General features: G+C 35.2%; 1 protein-coding gene across 1 annotated transcript in view; it reads left to right on the top strand.

The window, feature by feature from the left end:
- Window positions 1-23,110, top strand: part of LOC149786581 (myosin light chain kinase A-like) — a 105,648-nt gene that overhangs the window by 26,358 nt on the left and 56,180 nt on the right. The window contains exons 2-3 of the mRNA XM_089977085.1: window positions 16,807-17,017; window positions 22,442-22,546. Of these exons, the coding sequence (XP_089833211.1) occupies window positions 16,829-17,017; window positions 22,442-22,546 (294 nt within the window). The 5' untranslated portion in view covers window positions 16,807-16,828. The remainder of the gene's footprint in view (window positions 1-16,806; window positions 17,018-22,441; window positions 22,547-23,110) is intronic.

Genomic DNA, 23,110 nt, shown 5'->3' with positions numbered 1-23,110 from the left:
TTCATTTTTATTTTGAGGCAAGGTTTTGCATTCTTAATTGATGGCAAGGCATGGTGGAGACTCTACCCAAATTACTCAGCAAGCATCGGGGAATTTTTGAATATTTGAGCATTATTGTAGATACTCTGTTTGTACAAAATTTGGCAAACAATTTTAGTAATAGAATGCTTGTAGCTCATAGTGAATGTTTGTGGAAGCATAGATTTGTACAATATTGCTTTCAGTATCAACAGATTTCCTCATGATATGTGCTGCAGGGAATTTTGGTGTCAAGAAGGTGGTGGGATGATGTTTGAGATCTCCTACACCTTATGGTGCTTTGGTTCTCATGATCTAAGAGATGATTGACCATGATGTTATTGCCTGGATCATGTAAACAATAAATTAAAATATGAAACTGATAGCTGAAGTAAAAGAGATCTGACCAGAGATATAAAATATAATGAACATGAGCCCCCATATATAAAATATAACAAGCAGTTGTCTCAACAAAATGAAATTGAACAAGACATTTGAATGATTCACTTTCTCTTAGAAATAAAGTTTCAAAATTTTGTGAGAAATTCAGTTAGCCATTCTGTTACACTGATTCACTTTTTCTTGGAAATAAAGTTATAAAATTTTGTGCGAAATTAAGTAAGCCATTCTGTTACACTGGTAAAACAAATTTCATTACATATTCGAGTGATTGATTGAACTAAAATTGACAGATTGTAAACTTCACCAGGTTGCTTCCAGTCTTTTCCAAATCACTGTTGGTAATAGGGAAGTGGTGCCATATTTCTTTTCCTTCTCTCTCTCTTTTTAGCCTCTTTGGGTCAACAACCATCTTGGTTGTAGACTGTGCTCTTTTCCACTCACAGTACAGGTATGGAGCTATTTTCCCTTCAAATAACAAAAAAATCTCAAACCTAAATATGTGTCTGGGGCTTTCTTTCTTCTCTTGGGATCAAACTATATTCCCACTCTTTTCTTGAGATATTGTCTTATTGCAATTCAACAGAATTAATATAATATGGTCAGTTTGCCATCTATTATACATTCACAACCCTATTGCCATAAATTAATGTCTTTTCTAGCTGCTCCTCACATCCCTAACTGAGAACCATGACATAATTATACTGTTCCAGTAACTATTACTCCACCCCTTTGGATTATAAATCACTAGCTGAGCTCTACCTGTCAACACACACTGTTAATACTAACACCCTCTATTCTTGGTTGAAAGAATTAACAGCTTAATTGCACAAATGAATAAATGGACTTCACTTCTTGTCTATGTTACTTTGCTAATTAGTGATTCATTGGCATACATTTCCAGATATTGAAATATCAGTTCTCAGCATACATGATCATTTAAGACAGACAATTTACTTCTCACAATTCATATCAGAAGAAATGCCAGAAATCTTAATGATACATGTTCTCAATTACATACAAAACAACTAAATCCGAACTCATTCATATAATACATGAGTCATATAACATTTGAGGCAACATGTATACAAAATATTACTGATGAACTCAAGGAAAAATTGATATATGAATTTAAAATAAAAAATTCAACAAATAATTACAAACTTACATCAATGAACATGCATTTGAGGTGAACCAGCTTTATTCTATGAAGTTGAATCTCTCTTTTCGTGTCAATCACTTTCAACATACATCCCTTAGACAATTTAATCAGAAAAGTATATTTTATTAATTCTCTGAGCTAAATTCCGGCTTGCCTCAGAAACTTAGACTGACTAATTGCATGAGGGGAATTCCTTAAAAGCCTAAATTCAGTCTTGGTACATGCAAACACTCATTTGGCTTAGCCAATCATGATTACTCTCTTTAGCTGTCAAGAACTGTATTACTCCCATCAACATCAGAATAATCCTCTCTCTAGAATGCATTTAATAATAATTATTCTAGAAATTATTATTTTATGACACCTGTTTCAAATGGCTCAATGTTTCCCAATAGCTTTTTGCTGCAGTTTGACTCAACTCTATCATTCCCTACACTAAACCATACACTGACACATATGTTGCACTGTTGTTGAATGCACTCTGATTAAACAGAGCAGATGCCATCTCTCACTGTCTACAGTTTATTGTGAGTCTGGATCATACATCAAACTTAATGCTTATGTGTCACAGAATGTACTGTGAAATTATCTCAACATAATTTTGCACTATTATATTTTAGCTCCTGATATATTCTTTAGGGTACCTTTGGATTGCCTGATATGTGCACTAGGTACTTTGGGCTTTGTGATATGTCCTGTGTACATTGGGCCTAGCCTAACTGAAACTTGCCAAAAATTACTTACCAATTTTCAAAACTTGCTTCTGTATTGGTAAACATTTATGTCTTATCTGTCTGTGATGCAGGTGGCTGGACTTGGAATTGAATGGGCAAAAAATTCTAAATCAGATTGATTTCCACATGGATGTACTTACTGATAAATGTTGAGTCTTACAAGGAAGTATTTTTCAATACATGTCATCTACATTGACTTTTACATGATACCTCTTTTAAACTGTATGTATAGCTGTATGTCAACTACATTTGTACACAATATCTGTTTCAAGGTATATTCTTGCTTAATGCTGTGCATGTACGAGTGAAATGTTACTTGGAATAGTGGATTGCAACACAGTATGTATTGAATGATAAATCCATGCTGAATAACAAGTACACACCTAATTTTAAAAAGTTTGGCCAGTACTTGGATTATAGCTTTTTCTGATAATAAGCTTAGCCCCATATGTTCCTGGTAATTTATTAGGCGATTCCCATGGTCCTATAATGGAATAAATACTGTATTATGTTACATAACTTTCCCAGTTGTTACTTAAGCTACCTCTGGTTTTATGCATATACAGTATAGTGTTATACCTCATATAAGTAACTGTGTAATGTTTGCCAACATTAATGTCATGTATCTGGGAAGTAATTATATCATGTCTCCCTCATGCAGTTGTGTCTCCCTCATGACCATACCTCACATTATTGTGTACCCATGTCTTGTGTGACTCCTTGTAGCAGACAATTTCCTACAGTGTATGGGAGAAGTAAGAAAAATGACTTGCCTTGAGTGAACAAATATTATATTTGCCCCTAACATTAGGGCAATAAATGTAAAATGTTTTATATTTAGAGTGTAGGCAATATACTTTATGAAAGTGCATATTTTTGTTGTAGTTGTTGCAGGTATACTTATTATTCAAGAAGGCCTCAGGGGAGTTTATTTGTTATTGGGTTGACCACTTTATATATTATTATTATTATTATTGCTATTATTATTATTATTATTATTATTATAATCTGCTAGCCCAAAATCCTCTGCAGCCCAGGTTGAGTAGTGATTTAAGGTTTATGGCCCAAATTATATTCCCCCTATATTAGGTGTCATCTTGCTAGGACTACATATATATAATTTGGTCAAAATTTTGGAAAATGTCACTGGTTACAATTTTTTGACATGTACTCTTTAGTCTGCTGTAATATACACTACTATGGTAGTGAGTCGAAATGGATAACTTGTGTTTGGACTCACCATTGTATGACTACTTTACAGTGGTCCCTTACTGTAAAGTTCCTCTGTATATAGCTGCCCTTTTTATAAGACATGCATGGTCATGGATCCCATTTAATCAAATTTTGTTTCATCCTGCTTTTGAGTTATTTTACTTAATTTTAGTTTTAAGGCTAATTAGAACCAATTATACTACAGATCAGCTCAGTAGTAAGTTATATAGTGACTCTAAATATCATAAAATCTGTTATCAGTTTTACCTCTAAATGAAGTTAGTCTTATTTTTCATTTAATTAAAATAACCATATGGAATACTTGCCTCCATTAATTTGTGAGTCAGGACTGAATATCATGATATCATGTGTCACTCCTGAATTCGCTTATCTCCATGGTTCTTTCCATATCTGTTCTTTGAACTGAAAGCATATTAGTACAGTAGTGACAAGGAGTCACCACACCTCATGGTTACTACTCATGTGTGTTATACAAAATGGACATGTAAGCTGTATTTGATCAGGTTTCCTTTGTTATCATTAAGAAATCAGTACACCCAGCTGCATGTATAGTTCTTAGACATTTTTCTCCATAAACTGTATTATCAGGCTGATTACTGTTTGTGAAAGGTGCTGTTTATGATCAGTCACACAAGCTTTAATGGCTCATCAGTCACACCAAATTTCACAGGCTGATCAGTCACACCATGCTTTATAGGCTGATCAGTCACACCAAATTTCACAGGCTGATCAGTCACACAAGCTTTAAAGGCTCATCAGTCACACCAAATTTCACAGGCTGATCAGTCACACCAAGCTTCACAGGCTGATCAGTCACATCAAGCTTTAGAGGCTGATCATTCACACCAAGCTTCACAGGCTGATCAGTCACACCAAGCTTTAAAGGCTCATCAGTCACACCTGATTTCACAGGCTGATCAGTCACACCAAGCTTTAAAGGCTCATCAATCACACCAAGCTTCAGAAGCTATATCAAAGACAGATCCCACTTTACTACTCTCCATACTTTTAAAGGTCAACATTGTGATGAAATACATGTTGTGTTGTGTTTGGAACCTTAGGAAGGAAATGGCTTCAAGGTTACTGGCACTGGTAAAGTTTTCCAGACAAATCTCTAAAGCCATCTAGAGCTGTTGTGTGATCTTCAGATTTTTAATGCCTTCTATGAGACTGAGATCAGAGCATTTCCCAAGTGAAACAAGTCAACATTTGCCATAAATCTTGGCATGCTGATTCATACAAATGCTTACATTCTGACATTCAATTATACCACACATTGCCAACATCAAGCAAAGCAAGATTTTTGAATATCCCAGTTGACCCTTTCATTCCTAATTCTTTGTGGTATTTTAACTGCCATAAATATGGCCACCACAAAGATGGCAAAATTTAAGGGACACCAGCCAGCCCCAGATGTGGGAACAAGGTTACAATGAATTGTTCTTCATGAAGGAAGTCTTCTGTGCTGGTTGCCATGGTGAAACTTTTCTTACTCATGCAAGACGACACTAAGTGGAAGCAGTGTAAGGAATATAAAGGTAAAGCATGAGAATAGACTGAGCTTCCTTGAAGCTATAATGTTTGTGAAACACTATACACTGCTAGCAAACCATACACCTTTGCAGATAAGTTTGAAAAGAATTAAACTTTTCACATTTTGTCTGTACCTTGAAAAAATTTCCTGTCCGCAGGGCAAAGCCAAATTTACATTATTGACACCTCCATTGTCAATTATACTGAAAACAGTTGTCAAAAATAAAAGCAGGTATATTTGATATTGAAAGAATTCTGTTGAAATGGTCAAAACCAGAAATCTCAAAGACACTGGCTGAAAGGTTCTTAAAAAGTTCTTCACAAAAGAGAACTCTTCTTGCGTTTCTTGTTATGTCAGAAACCTGACCAAAAATTTGCAATTTGCAAATACTGAAGATTACTATGAAGCTTTCACTATCAGCCCAAAAAAAGGCCCTCTTGATTGAGGCTCATTAAATTTCAACAGAACCAGATTATATCCATTATCGACTTCTAAAACACTGATTAAATACTTGATACAACTCTCAATACACTACATTTCCAGCAAGATTTGGGACACTGGTGACTTCCCGCTGCTATGGTAAGAAGCAGTAGCAAATTCAGCACTTAATCTTTGAAGGGACCAATTACCGACTGTACCATTTACTATCTCATATCATCAACAAACTTTATTTTCATAACCATAAAATGAACGAGAAATATTCCTATTTAGACAGGTATCTTGAGTTCAACAAAATATCATAAGACATTCTATGTGGATTCATGCATTTGCATGGCACAATTGATCATCTAGCCATACTTGCAGCACTTAGAGAAGCCAAAATTTAATCCCTTTTTGGCATATAAATTCATCCTCACCAAGAAGCAATGAAAACCAGTGTTGCCAATACCTTAAATTAGCGAATATAAGATGCATCCTAGTATAACACATGCTCAAGTATTACCCGTATTCTCTGGGCCAAAAGCTCACCACACAATCAAAGAAAGTAAATGAGCATCATGAAAGAAATATGTTTTTTCTTTAAACTCTCGTTCCTCTATTAAGAAAGTTTGGGAAACTATCCACACAAAAAACAGAAAGAGAAAATACAATTTTCTCCAACATCTGAAGCTGCACAATAACAGTTTTAGTTCAAAACGTGACATAGCAGATATTCTTTTGACAGTTTCTCTAAAAAATTTCTCGTCATCTAATTATTCAGAAGCCTTCTGAAGATAAAAAAAATCAAAAAGAAAAGTCGCATTTAAGGTTCACATCCAACAGCTTGGAAAGTTACAACCAACTGTTATTGCTATTGGAGCTTATGGAAGCTTTAGACAAGGCCCATGATACATCCGCTGGGTCTGACGAAATACATTACCAGTTTTTGAAACACCTTCCAGAATCATCTTTAACATCTCTTTTGAAAATCTTCAGTGATTTATGGGCTACTAGTAATGTACCTAAGATTTGGAAAGAAGCAACAGTAATACCAGTTCCAAAACCAGGTAAAGATAGCGCAGATCCTACCAAATATCGATCCATTGCACTGACAAGCTGTGTGTGTAAAACAATGGAATGAATGATCAATTCTCGGCTTGTATGGTACTTGGAAACTAACAATTTAATATCTCCTTTCCAAAGTGGCTTTCGTTATGGCCATAGCACCAATGTTCATTTGGTTAGACTGGAAACATTTACTTGTAATACATTTATCAAGAAGGAACATTTAGTTGTTGTCATTGTTGTAGGGTTTAAGGCCATTTTTCAGCACATGATATGCTATACATGGTGGCCAGTATTAATGGTGGAGGAAGAACGCAGGAAAACCCTGGAAAGAACCACCGACCCATGAGAAGCTACTGGCAAGCTTTCTCACATACCCACTCGGCCACTCAGGGCCCCGTAACATTTAGCAGAGGTTTTCATTGATTTAGAAAAAGCCTATGACACGATATGGAAGTACAGGATTCTAAATGACCTGCACGATCTGAATTTAAAAGGCAGTCTGCCTTCTTTCATATCAAACTTTATCTCAGACAGAGAATTCAAGGTACGAGTGTGCTCTATATATATACCCTCTCAGATATGCATGAGCAAGAGGTGGGTGTGCCCCAGGTCAGTATTCATTCTGTTAAGATTTTCAACATCAAAATCAATAGCATCACAAAGTGTTTGGCTCCTGGTGTGGATTGCTCATTATACATTGATGATTTTCTAATATGTTATCAATCAAAGCACATGCATACAATTGAAAGACAACTTCAGCAAAATATCAACAAGATTCGAAATTGGGCCAGTACTAATGGTTTCAAATTCTTGAAATCCAAAATAGTAATTGTGTGTATTTCTGTCAGTTACGAAGACATCATGATGAACCTAAACTCACGCTGGATGGGACACCTATTCCAGTTGTTGAGGAAAAAAAGTTTTTATGTATTATCTTCGACAGAAAACTGACTTTTATTCTACACCGAAAGAACTTGAAAGCTAAATGCATGAAATCTCTAGATCTTCGTTAAGTAATAGCACACACTGACTGGGGTGCTGATAGAAAAGTTATCCTCAATTTATATAGAACATTTATTCGCTCCAAACTGGACTATGGTTGCGTTGTTTATGGTTCATATAGGAAGTCATATTTGAAGATGCTTGACCCAATTTATCATCAAGAAATAAAACTCACTCTGGAAGCATTTATGACATCCCTGTGTGAAAGCCTTCTTGCTGAAGCGAATGAACCACCTTCAATATCACATCGTAGAGAAATGCTTTATGTACATTATGCTCTCAAATTAAAATCATATCCTTTGAACCCTGCTTTTTTGGCTGTTTTTCAACCCAAATACAAAACATTATACGAAAGAAGAAAAAATGCCATACCTTCCTTTGGTATTAGAAAATCATCCAGCCTTGAAAGTAAAAAAATTTATCTTTCTAAAATTCAGAAAATGTTTGTCTCCAAAACACCTTCCTGGCTACTTACACAAACATACTTTTTACACTTCACGATGGAAAAAAATCTGAGACAAACCCTTCCGTCCTCCACAACTCTTATCATGAACTCCTCACCAAATTAAAAACTATGCAAGGATTTATACTGATGAATCAAAGGATGAGGAAACTGTTGCTGCAGCCTTCATTAGTGGTAAACACACAAGTTCACTTACCAAATGGGACATCAATTTTTTCAGCTGAAATCAGAGCAATAGACCTTGCTCTGCAATATATAGAATACAAACGTATTTTAAACAGCATCATCTTCTCTGACTCACTATCAGTACTTCAGTCACTACACAATAGAAAACTGGATAACCCATTATTAACTAATATTCTCGTCAAAAATTCTGAATGGAGTAACTCCCAAAATATTGTATACTGTTGGTTACCTACCCAATTTGGTATTAAAGGTAATATAAAAGCAGATAGTGCTGATAAAATGGCATTATCCCAAGAACCATCTGATTTTGAAATACCGTGTACTGATTTTAAATCTAGTATCAAAGAGTCTTTATGTCAGAAGTGGCAGGCATCGTGGAATGATGCAGTGAATAATAAACTTCACGCCATCAAGTCCACCCTAAGAGAATGGACTCTTTCCTACAGAATCATCCATAGGGAGGAGGTATACATTGCAAGAATTCGAATTGGTCGTACATATATAACACACTCCCACATACTAAAAGGCAGAGATCCACCAATGTGCATTTCTTGCAATGAACGATTCACTGTTAAGCACTTTATGATAGTGTTTCGACCTGCAACCTACATATATCAATATTACTATTTGCATGACATGAAGGAACTTCTTGATACAGTGGACGTGACCTGTATTATAGAATTCCTGAAAGAAGTAAATATTTATTCTAAAGTATAACTTTTATGCCATCAGCTTGAGCATTTTTATGTAATGTGTCTACCGTCTTGTATTTTCAACAACTTTTTATATGTCTTTATTAACATATACCATTTAGTTATATTCCCAGTAGATTGGCAAGCTTTATATGTTACCCTTAACTAGCTTATCGTTTTACTTTCTTCTGTTTGGTTTTGATATCACTGGTCAATATAAAACCTTTTATCAATGTTAAATAATCATACATATTACCTTTTGTATGGTGCTAAATAGCCTAACAGTGCTTGTGCGCTGTAAAAATAACAATCAATCAGTCAGTTGAAATGTGAAACATAACAATAGAAACAACATTAGACTTGTTTACTATTTCGAACTTGGTGTATTGTTTGAAGTAGAAAATTAGTCTTTTAAAATATTACTACAATGTGGTAATTCTAGTAATATTCAAATTGTTATAACATGCTGACATATATATCCTAAAAGGGGGGGGGGGTACAATAGTAGGGAAAAACTTGGATAACCTGCAAGTTATTTTTGCTAATTTACAGTACTGCAAATTTCTATTGTCCCAAATAACCACTTTGGTTATCAACACTTCCTCTCCCCCTGCCCCCCCCCCCCCATCCCTACCCAAATAATGTTTGCTTTTTGCCAATTAAAATCTCTCTTACCATATATACTGGGTAATAAGACGAGTAACATAATGTGTTGGCAGATCTGGGTCTGTGCAGTTTATTAGGATAATCAGTAGAACAAACAAGACAGACACTAATCAGCAGGTGCATTATGCTATGGCAGATCAGATCTTTGTTGTTTTCAGTTTGGCTTGACTGATGCATGAGTATATTTGGTAATCCTCTTCTCCTTTCAGTACTTTTAGCATGACCCAAACATTACCCATGGTGTGGCTAAAATTACACCAAAAATGTAAAGGTCTAATAGCACAACTCATCCAAATCACTCTAATTAGTTTCCAGCTTAGTAAGGATGTCAAAGACGTACTTTATGTGTCATGAATCAAAAAGTAATTATGTATATTGGTCTAGAGTTGAAGTACACTTACTTCCTGAAGCCCATACCAACAACTGTAACATTTATGTACACAGGGTTGAACACTTGCCAATTGTTATGCCAATAAGTAAGAACACTCAGAACTGTCAAATCTTGGGCCACAAGAACATGATTACATGTAAATTTAGTCAAAATTGTGGATCCTGATTGTTTATGGTGGAATTCTGTGAGCAGCAGGTGTGTCAGGTGCACCAACTATACTTGTGATAATGATCACCTAAACATGACAGTGACCTGTTTCTGTAAAGGTCTACCATCTTTACCTACTTAGAAGCCAGGAATAACTACAAGCTGCATGCAGCTGTGCCATCACATAATGTGCCAACAGATATGGGTCTACGATGCAGTTTATTAGGAGCAATCAGTAAAACAAACAACATTAATCCTGATACATTGGTACATTATGTGATGGCAGGTCAGGGTCTTAGTTTTATATTGACTTAGGATAAGTATATACAGTAAATGAAAATTAATAAATAGATGTACAAGATAAGATTTATTAATAGTTGTCATGATTAAAATAACAAAAACTTAGATTTTTACCAAAATTAAATAAAACAATAATGATATTAAACCAACATATTTGGCAAGACATGCAAAATGTTTGTGTGTGTATTTGGATTTTTAATGTAGTTTTAACAATTTTAGTCATATCGTTACAAAGTCTGCACTGTGGCAGTTTTCAGTGACATCGCACTGGGGCGTCAAGCTGCAGACATATAGCATCATGTCCCACCCAGTCTTGTTATCCTGACACCAGGCCAACAAGTCTAAAACATCCTAATGCTGAGCATCAAGTAAGGCAGCTGCGATACAATTTTTATAAATCTTTGATATCATTCAGTCACCATCCGGGTTCAAACCCATGACCTCTTGCATCCAAGGTGGGTGCTCTAACCACTTAGGCGACTGGAGAGGTCCATACAAAACAGCATATACATAAATGCAATGAGACAAATCACATAGCACATACAAACAAGCAAAGCAGTATTTAAAAGTGAATTTAGTGTGGAGATCACTAAAACAAAGTGAAGGATAAGACTTTTGAAGGATGCTAAGGAGTGGATTCAGCTCTAAAGAAATCCCCCCCCAAAAAACAGAACAGCTGTTCAAATCAGGGTATCTTAAGTTAAAAGGAAGCACCATACATGATCAAATGAATGCTGAGATGCATATTAGACCTTACTATAAGAAAAAAAACAGGAAAGGGAGGTAATAGCAGAACAAATGATGATACTAAAACAATAAAACAAATATGTTGATGGCATCTCATTGCATAAGAGTTGGGAAGTTGGGTATTATTATTCCTATATGTAGTACAAGTATTCAGTGTTTGAATCTTATTCCCACTAATAAAGACAACCACTCAACAAGCACTTCTCCACCATATTTCTTCAGTTTTTGGGATATCTATTTATTATCACCATGCAATGTCATCCAGAGGTTATTTGAGGTGGGTACATTACCCAGCCTGCCCTAGGTGGCACCTAGCTAGATGCCCTCGCTGGGTCATGCCTTGTCCTTTCTGAGGTGTGACTTGATCTCCATGGGCGCTGCCTTGTCTTAAATCGTACTTTGCATGAGGTAACATTGTATGTGTGAATTTTGAGTGTCAACTTCACATCATTTACACCAGTTTTCACTTGCAGTGTTGTTGTAGTAGGGTTTAACACCATTTTTCAGTACATACATGGCAGCCAGTATAACTGGTGGAGGAAGAACCCTGGAAAACCCCGTGAAGAACCACCGACCCACAATGTACTTGCAAGCTTTCTCACGTACCAACGTTAGTCGAGCCTGAGACTCAAACCCACACAGACAGCGGTGAGATGTCAGTGATCCGGAATGGTGAGCGCTTTAGATCACTCGGCCACTCTGGGCTCCCACTTGCAATGTACATATTATCCTAAATTAACTAAACAAATCATGAAAGTGCCCACTGTGCCTAAAGAGGATGACAGGCAACCAACACCCTGCCCAGACTAATAGTCTGGGGACAACCCTAAATATGGGTCTACACTGTCTTTGCTAATAGTGATTTTAGAAAACAGGTCAGGAACATAATGCACTGACTGATTGGGGTTTACTCGGTCCATGATACAGTGATATTATCAACAGGATAGGAACATAAAGTACTGACAGATTGGAGTCTACTCTGTCCATACTAACAGTGATATTATAAACAGGATAAGAATGTAATGTACTGACAGACTGGGGTCTACTTTGTCCATGCTAACAGTGAAATTATAAACAGGATGGAAACATAAAGCACTGACAGATTGGAGTCTACTGAGACTGTCCATGCTAACGGCTGTATTATAAACAGAATAGGAGCATAATATACTGACAGACTGGAGTCTACTCTGTCGATATTAACAATGATTTTATAAACAAGATAGGAACATAATGTACTGACAGATTGGGGTCTACTCTGTCCATGCTAAAGTGATATTATAAACATGATAAGAGCATAATGCACTGAGAGATCGGAGACTATTCTGTCCATGCTATACATGGCAGCCAGTACTAATGGTGGAGGAAGAACCCAGGAAAACCCCGAAAAGAATCACCGACCCACGAGAAGCTACTGGCCTAACAGTGATATTATAAGCAGGATAGGAGCATAATGCACTGACAGATTGGAGTCTACTCTGTCCATGCTGACAGTGATATTATAAGCAGGATAGGAGCATAATGCACTGACAGATTGGAGTCTACTCTGTCCATGCTGACAGTGATATTATAAGCAGGATAGGAGCATAATGTATTGACAGACTGGAGTAACTCTGTCCATGTTAACAGTAATATAAACAGGATAGGAGCATAATGCACTGACACTGATTGGGGTCAAATCTGCCCAAGCTAACAGTGATATTATAAACAGGATAGGAATAATGCACTGACAGATCAGTGTCTGTGCTGTACATGATGACTTTTATCCATATCAGCAGGATGCTTATTATTTTGCAGAGAACCATTATCATTTTTATTTGTAAGTTTACAGAATTAATTCACCATTTAGACCTGTTTGGGATATATTTACTTTGAAAATATGCATAAATTAAATATCAGAATGATTTGGACCAATATTTTGCCATTTTATAGCATATTTCAGTGACATGCTAATGATACCAAATCGGTCATATTTTTGATTTTTTACATTGACTCACTGTTAAATTAGTACCATAATGATGGGTTCACTGGCACTCAGCTGAACTAAAATTTGGCAGATTTCTTTGACATATTTACTCAGTGTTTCTTTTTAGGAATGAAATAGCTTTTGAGGTACTTACATTTCCAAGTGGAAGCTTTATTTATCACTGTTAATTGATAGCTTTCATGCTTTTGTCAGATCAAACAATGTCATCTGGCCAAGATTTAGTGCATTTGGTGTTTCTGTTAGAGCTTTGTGATCTGTTAAATTCATCAAACATAAATCAACATCATTTTTAATATACCATATAAACCCACCTATAAGACCTTAAAATACCTTTTAATCATGTTTTGCATATCAGGGTCTGTGTTAAATGTTATACTGATTACTCCTGTTATATTGTAAAGATTTGGATCTTGGTCTGTGTTATTTGTTCTGTTGATTACTCCTGTTATATTGTAAATATTTGGATCTTGGTCTGTGTTATTTGTTCTGTTGATTACTCCTGTTATATTTAAAGATTTGGATCTTGGTATGTGTTACTTGTTCTGTTGATTACTCCTGTTATATTGTATAGATATGCATCTGCCAGACCATTATGTAATAGCGGATCTGGGTCTGTGTTATTCGTTATATTGATTACTCCTGTTATATTGTATAGATTTAGATCTGCCAGCCCATTATCTGTAGTGATGGATTACCTACCATATGTACTCGCTTATACGGCGAGTCCATCTGCAAATTGCACAAACCCATCATGCACCAACAGATTTGAATCTGTGGAATTTGTTAGGAGTAATCAGTATAGCAAACAATAAAGACTCTGATCTGCATGATGCTCTGGCAGATCAAGGTCTTTGTTGTTTGCAGTTTGATTCTGCTTATAAGCGAGTAAAGATGGCACCATAATCTGCTAAACAAGCTAATTGTGTTGCAGATAAACACTGTGATCTGAGCAACTGTGTCCTTGTGAAAAAATGAACTCTCCAGCATTCCCTTTTCTGTGCCTGTTCAATAAGAAGAGTCTATGTCCATCAGCTTGTGCAAATTTGATTTATTTTGTAATACTCCATCTACAATTAATTTATTAACGAACTAGTGAGAGGTTACTTTTTCCATACTTTTCTGTGTAATGACATTTTCTTGGGGAAAGATATACAGCTAAGAGTAGAGAAAGAAAAATTAATGCATACCAAGCTATTGTTTTTTGCTTGTCAATTTGTAAAAAAATTAAATAACTAAAATATTTTATGAGCAATCATTCTTAATGATGTTGAGCAAACAGGGCAGACCCTGATCTGCTGGCACATAACTAGAGCAGAAATTGGGTCTAAACTGTTAGAGGTTGCATACTTATTTATGTGGCTGAATGTAGTGCTGTACATAGCCAGTGTATGTTACAAGAATTTAGCTTTGAATGTATTCATTAAAACGGGGTGTGAATGATGAGCAACATAATTCATGCCTTAGAAAATGCAGCTGTATTACATGCAAACCTTGGGCTTGATTTTTTAGGGAGAGGGTTTGTGGGTTAAACTTAGTTATTGATGGTGTTATGTAAATTATCATGTGAAAATCAGTTTTGATGAGAACAAGTTTTAATTTTCCTTCAGCTGTGATTGCTTAGATTTCATGGGACTGCCAATTATTTGAATTTCACATAACAGAAAAACCAATTTTTCACATCATTTATACTCTTTGGATGGGATTAATAACTTATACCTCTTGATCATTTCTTTTTTTTAATCCGAGTGTGCTTTATTAAATACTATTACACATCAAGATACATTAAAATTACATTTGAATCGGATATGACTGTGGTTCATTCAGCAAGTCCAAGGACAGTATAAAGTGTGTGTGTGTGTGATTTGGATTTTTAGCATAGCTTTAACAATTTTTCAGTCATATCGCTACACTGTCTGCAGTGTGGCAGTTTATAGTGATGTCTAGCTGTGACTGGGGATGATCATTCCGCAGACATGTAGCATGATGTCCCACCCAGTCACATTATCCTGACAGCAGGCCGACCAGTCCTAACACTAACCTCTTAATGCTGAGCGTCAAGCGAGGCAGCTGTTAGTACAATTTTTGTAAGTCTTTGGTATGACTTGGCCAGGGATCGAACCCACGACCTCCCACATCCGAGGCAGACACTCTAACCACTTGGCCACCAGAGCGGTTACAGTATAAAGTACTTGTTAAGTCATTCACTTATACAAATAAATTGCTTTACATTTAAATAGTATTCAGTTGCTAAACTTTATTCATACCTACTGTTAGGTACACAAAGAAACCTAATTGAATGATTGTGCTAAATTTCCCCTAAATAAAAAATTGATGGACTTTATTATAAAGTTATGAATTTTTGTTTTACCTGCGAATTAAGGCATAGGCAAAACTGAGGACGTTACTTTATGACAGTAATTTTGTTTTTGTGGCTGCAGTCATATTGATATAGGCACTAAAGTTGACTTCTTATGTATAGCTTTGTATTTATGATACTACATAGAAGTTGTGGAACTTAATTGGTTGGTACATCTTGGGGAGTATGGTACTTCTCATTTTAGCAAAATTAAGGCTTAGTTCACTTTTTGTCACATTCTAGTTATGTAACTAAATCAAAACATTTAAAAATTCAAATATTTATATTTATTTTTAATTCATTTTGTTTTAAAAACTTTAATTTACTAACTTTTTATTAACATTATTTTTTACATGGTTCCTGAACTTTTATTCTGGAAATGATAATGGCAAATTCTCACAATAGACTAGCCACATTATCTGTCTATCTGTCTGTCCATCCATCCATCTGTCTGTTCATCCATCCATCCATCCACCTGCCCATCCATCCATCCATCCACCCACACATGCACCCATGCATCCATCCATCCATCCATGTCTGTTTGTATGTTAGTTTCCAAACTTAAAGGTTATTGAAAAATATTACATTCAAAGCATCACTAGTTGCGATGTTGCTACAATCATATTTGATTGTCGATGAAATGGCCTTGCCATTATATGACCAGATACAAATAAGGAGATACATACATGACTATAAAACAGCACAGAGCCATTTCAGGACCAAGCAGAGGTTGCTGAATTACCCGGTGCTCTTGCAGTATCAGGTAGAGTCATTGTAGCACCAACACTCAATCACAAAATGGTAGTCTGAAATGGCCTGGTCACAAAACAGCCCCAGTACCGACCACATTTTATTAGTTGGTTTCAATTCTCTGAAACTGGACAAAGGTTGTACATTATGTTCAGTCTCAAAGCTTGCTAGGTAGTTTCATTTTTAGGGGTACCGTTCTAGTTACCACTAGAAAGTTAGTCATATTGACATAATGTTTGTTGATATAGTCGTCTCATTAAGTTGTGGTTTTTAGCTCCTTTCTCTGACACTTTTACATGTGCATTCATCAAAATGTATAAGTAAACTCATTTTGAGGTCTGCTGTCCACATTACCTAAAAGTAGGCCACAGTGACATTTTCTTCCTCTGATGACTATTTTAAATTTCTGTATTAAGAATTCAATAAGGTTTTTCTTGATTGGAGGAGGTAACAATAAAGGTCAAGGTTACATAATAATTTATTGACATTAACATCTCCCATTGAAATGAAATTGGTGGTTGAAAACATTCATTTTATGTATTTTTTCTCTTTAGATGAGCCATAAAATATGTGACCATGACTACAGCCAGGAAAGGAAGTGCAGAGAAGGGTATACCTCACATGCGATTAGAAGATGATTCAATGATATGGGATACTTATGAATGTGGACGCAAACTTGGACAAGGCTCATTCGGAAAGGTTTATTTGGCCAAGCATAAATCATCAGGGCATCAATGGGCAATAAAGGCTGTAAATAAAGAAAAGGTAAGGCTGTTTGTATTTATTAGCAAAATTTATTGTAATTAGGTCAGACATTATACAGGTACATCATTCCATGGTTGGAAAACTAACTTGTCTAGCAGCCCACGTTTTTGTTTTTGTGAGTTTAATGACATTTTTCTGCACATGATAAGTTATTCATTGCAGCCAGTTTATCTGGTGGATAAAGAATCCAGGAAAAGCATGGAAGAACCACGAGCCCATGGGAAGCTGCTGGTAAGCTTTCTCACATATGTACATTAGCTAAGCTGAGAATCAAACCCACACAGACAGAGGTGAGATGTCAGTGATCTGTACTGGCTAGCACCTTAGACCACTTGGACACTCAGGGCCCATTGCAGACCAAAATAAGTTAAACCCATTTTGCTTGGTAATTTAAATTTTAAGTCACTGCCTAGAATGCCACATAGTGTTTTGAAGGGAAAATCCACTATAGTCGTGACACTGTCTGGTAGAATAATTTTGTTATGCAGTGTCTGTCTGTGTCAGATATGGAGTATGTGCCTGTGTGTCAGTTTTGGAGTATGTTTCTGAGTGTCAGTTATGGAGTATGTTTCTGAGTGTCAGTTATGGAGTACCTGACTGAGCATCAAGTATGAAGTAACTTAGTGTCAGGTATGGAGTCAGTTTGATTAAAATCAGATCTTCAGTGTCTTGGGTGAAGATCAGTGACAGCTACCACTTATGGGTCATGTTCTAATGACCTTTGCATTAGCCAATGGAAATGCAGCTTTTAGAAATTTGAAAGTGAATCAAACCGATAGGCACAGACTGATGCTCTTCAGCTATACTGCTCATAGTCCCAAATGCGAAGATAAAAGACTTCATCTGATTGGATGAACAAATTAGCAATTATGGTAATACCACAGGTCACATACATGTGTGTCCAGTAGACAGTGGTAGAACACAGATTACATAGATTGTTAACTTATACTGATTCCCACCATGACCCACAAAAATTTACATACCTAACTGATTATCTATATTAACTGATTTTCCAGACAAAATCATGCTTTCCCGTAGTTTTGCCACTTTTCAGCAAAGAACTATTTACAAAGGAAATATCTGTCTTATGGACATTTATATAAATAGTTCTTTATCGTTTGATGTGCTTTGATGGAAAAAAAACTTCAACCATCTATTTTTGCCCAATGTATTGATCTATCTTCTGATAGAACTTCAAGATACAGTGTGTCATTTAGAGTGAAAGTGCTTTGTTTGACATCTTTTTAAATTCTATGCTGTAAAATGGCTTTCAAAAGCTTGTTCTAGGCCACAGAATTCTGAAGAATTATTGACTGATTTTTATAATTAAATCCTTTACTCATGCTGTAGAAATACAAACATAATGCAAAGTCCTCAGCACACAAAGTGAATTGATCTAAACACAAGTTGATTGCAGCAAATAATAATGATTGAAAATAATATTTGCAGAAGTGCCAGAGTGATAATGAAATTTGAACACATTGTAAGATGGTGATTTGATTTTGTGTATTGCTGTGGATGTAACAATGAATGTTTTACATGTGATCTCAGTTTGTACTAAAAGTTGCGTGTTGCCCAGGTACATGTGCGTGGGTATGCAAACTTTTAATTTTTAAATCTTGATCCAGGACCTGTGCCATTTTAATGCATCCTGGGATTGCATGAGATATTTCTGATTTATAAATTGATTAATAAATTGAATATTAAAAACAAACTGAATGCACTGCACTTCCAAGGAAAGAAACAGTCAGGAGCTCATTCAATTACTCATGCAGTTCTTGTTTAAGTTATATTGATCTTGGTAATTTGAAATAGGTTGAAACATTAATCTGTCTGCCAGAAGCGAAATGCAAAATGTATTCCATACTTATTGATGTATAATCAATTACACACAAATGATTTCCATATTTTGACAACTGTGTGAATACCTTCCAGGTCTACATTAAATTACCATTATGTACTTGTTTATAATTCAGATCCAACTGAAAACTAAATAGACCAAGATCTGCCAGTGTATTATCTACACCAGATCTGAATCTATGAAGTTTGTTAGGAACTGTCATTAGAAGGAACAACATAGACTGTGATCTGCTGGAGCATTATACTACAACAGATCAAGGTCTGTGTTGTTTGCGCTTGTATCTGACTTATAAGCGAATAGATGTCATTGAATTAAGTACACAGTAATGAAACCAGTCTACAGGATTTCATCACTCACTGAGGAAAAAAAACCCCCAAAAATTGTTTCTGGTTGGCTGACCATTTCTATTTTTCTGTTGTTGACCCCATATATAATGTTTAAAACATGACTAACCCACCTACCTTAATTTTAAAAACAGTGCAGTAGGAAACATATTTTTTTTCTTGCCTATCCAGTTTGTTAAAATTTGTTTGAGTGTATAGACTTTTGCATGAAAGTGCGACTAGAATGCATTGTTGCTCTGTTAGGTCCAGCAAATGATGTGGTCAGTTCTTATGCCACAGTTAGGTCCAGCAAATGATGTGGTCAGTTCTTATGCCACAGTTAGGTCCAGCAAATGATGACTGGTCAGTTCTTATATGCCACCAACAACTCCAGATCCAAACTTGTACTGTTGTAACGATGTCATATTTAAGGCTCAAGTAAAGCCATTGTTACAATGCTTTCCTTGACTCGTGTAATCTAATAATATTTTTGGTTCTTTACAAAACACTTCTTGCATGTTTTTATACTAGTTATAACAGAATAATAATCATGGTAATTGATAAGATGTGTAAGGCTTAATATAAAAAATGTTTAGCCAACTCACCTAAACTCAGTATTTCTTTGGCATCCTTATTTGCATGAAACATGTCTTGTATGGTAAGAATTTAATTGTAAAGTTATAATCTGGTTCACAGTTAACTTTAATATCACCATCTGTCTAGAGAAAATGAAGTTGAAAGTGAATGTAAAATGCAGTACACCAGGGGTGTCATGGGACTTTCTTCTCAATATAGATATTTTCATTTTTATTGACACAGGATCTTTTTTTAAACTAATATGGTGGATAGAATTAGATTTTTTTGGTATAATTTAGAATAACAACTGTCAACAACTTGAAGGTTAACAAAGAATTCTTGATCTTATTGTTGTTGATAAACTAACTGGTCATGAACTAGTGTTTATTTATGAATATATATCTGAAATTGAGTTTATGCCAATCATAAATGACCTTTTAAAAGTAATATCATTTGTGATTGGTCTAAACAAAATCTCAGGCCTAAATTCTTACTGAGTTTTATTATATCCAGGCCAGTAAATGTTTAGAAATAGACAGCAGTGACATTTTGTCATTTTTTTTTACTTCTTTGTAAAAAATTTTAACATTTTTTTCACTTTATCTATAATTTATCAGGAGTACACATGTACTTTTATTTCAATTTTTTTCTTCTTCTAAAAATATATCCAGAGTTTTAATCATTACATCTTTACATCGTTATTTTGGTACTTCATACTATGTAGACAGGATTTTGCTGATCATGATGCAGCTAAATCCCATACCTAATTATGTACCATACATTGAAAATCATATTCAGAGAAGAAAGGTTTTGTGATATTATCATAAGCCTAAATTTCCATTGAGACAATGTTTATAGCATATTTAACTAATAAAATTCATCCAAGGTCCAGGTTACAGCTCACAGAAAATTCCTTTTCTTTCTTTCTTTTGCTATCTGACCAACAAACAGCAATTGAAAATACTAATGGTAATGTAATGAGGGCACCATTGAATGTGGTAAACATGATCCTTTGTATAATAGTGTCCAGTACTGCATTGAATTAGAAATGTACTTAAATGGCTCACGTGCATCTTAAATTTATATAATATCGCTGATCTGTATATTTTGTTGATCGTAGGATCATCACACCAGTTATGATGAAGATTCATGATGATGGCAATATAGAATAACGTCAGTAGAAAAGTTTATTTCAGTATTTGAAGACCTGCAAATAAATCAGTTTTACAAAACTGATTCCAATATTGCATCTCAGCAGTGCATTCAGACATTAATATTCAAATCAGGAACAGAGCACTCATGAAGTGTGTGTGTGATATGGATTTTTAACGTAGCTTTAACAATTTTTCAGTCATATCACTACAATGTCTGCAGTGTGACAGCTTATAGTGATGTCTAGCACTGGGGCATCATGCCGCAGACATGTAGCATGATGTCTCACCCAGTCACATAATTCTGACACCAGGCTGACCAGTCATAACACTAACCTCTTAATGCTGAGTGCAAAGTGAGGCAGCTGTTAGTACCAGTTTGTAAGTCTCTGGTATGACTCGGTGAGGGGTTTGAACCCACAACCTCCCGCATCTGAGGTAGACGCTCTAACTACTAGGCCACCAGACTGGTGTGCGCTCATAAAGTACTGTGCTTTGGAAGTTGGGGTTTATTATATGTTCATTTTTATCTCCATTAACTTTACATTGTCAGATTTATGCAGTATTTTATGATACTGAACACCATATTGCACGCATGTGCACAACACTTGTGCTTAAAGATCGTATAGTGTGTTAGGAACCACTTTGCAAACAAACCATGTACACTTGTGTAGTAGACACTTTAGGTTTTGGTTGATTAAATTTGTTTATGCATGTACTAAAGCAGCTGTTTTGTCCATTTGAAAGTATGGATGATAAAGTTAACAAATTGAATGTAGACGAGTTCACTGAGTCAGGGATGAAACTTTCAAGAAAAGCAAATAAATGAACACGAAATTTGCAATGTCAGCAACAAACATGAGACACAATAATTGAAAATACTGTTCTTATTATTGAAATAGTTATTGAATACTGTTATTGTGTATTGATGAATCTACGGTTGTGAATTTATTTTGGAATAAATCATAAATTCAGTTACAAAAATGTTTCTCGTAATGTCTTTTATTATTAAGCCTAAGGTAAACAAAATGTGTATAAAATAAAAAGGTTACTGTATTTGTATGGGAAAATAAGAAATTGTTTTTTCTGAAAAATACTGCACTACACAAGGTCGTGCAGTATTTTTCAGAAACATTTGTTCATATTTTCCCATACAAATGCAGTAACCTATAAATATAACTTTATCCAGCAAACAAATAAAAGTTGTAAAAAAATGTCAATAAACTAAAACCAAATAAAGTATAGTCTTATTAATCCAAACTTTAAATATTCTAATTCAAAATCTTGGATTAATGTAATTCTTCAATTTGATAATTAGGTTTAACGGTCATGAATCATACATGCTACATCTCCATAATAAAAATATAGAGGTTCATAAAAAGAGAAATGATTGATATTTCAGTATGCAATTTGTTTATCCAGATTTACAGAAAGTTAATTCTATGTGGATGCAACAACTCTTTTTCACCTTTCTCAGAAAATCTCCATTACTCATATTTATGTTCTTTTCCAGGCAGGAAGTTCAGCTATTAAGCTTCTTGAAAGGGAGGTCCTTATTTTGAAAAGAGTCAACCATGAGAACATCATCAGTCTTAACGAGGTCTTTGAGACGTCAAAGGTAATTAAGTGTTATACTATATGGTATGCCCAGTGGATGTCATTGCTGAGTATACTTCATGGACATTAAATTAAAATGTTTCTCAGATGTTTTAAATAATAATTTTGTTGAGTTTATCAGCTTATTCAGTTGTCACACCATATCTGCCAACATTCCCAGACAGTATTGGCAGGTTAATCTGAGACTCAGAAGGTGTATTTGTGGTCACAATGAGGGGAATGGGCGGAAGGGGCAATGCGTGTTTGACCCAAATATGTAATAATATACAACTGCCAATAACTGTTTTATTTGAAACATTTAATACACTTCCAAAACAAAAAGTTTGTTGACTGCCATTACAATATATCATCAACACAAACATATTGTGTCCACACATAATAACAAACACATACGTTATATAAAATATATCAAGTTTCTATCTTTCAAACCATTGGACTATATGGTATACAACGTTAACATTAAGTTTCTGACTCTGCTGTATTTAATAATTCATTGAAGGGTTTAAAGATAATGTCACAGTAACCTCATTATAGACTGTATGGTACTGTATAAACGCCCCCATAG

Source organism: Sinohyriopsis cumingii, chromosome 12, assembly GCF_028554795.1.
Source record: "Sinohyriopsis cumingii isolate HCF-2022 chromosome 12, ASM2855479v2, whole genome shotgun sequence".
In the NCBI taxonomy this organism is placed as follows: Eukaryota; Metazoa; Mollusca; class Bivalvia; order Unionida; family Unionidae; genus Sinohyriopsis; species Sinohyriopsis cumingii.
This window is presented reverse-complemented; position numbering and strand designations above follow the sequence as displayed.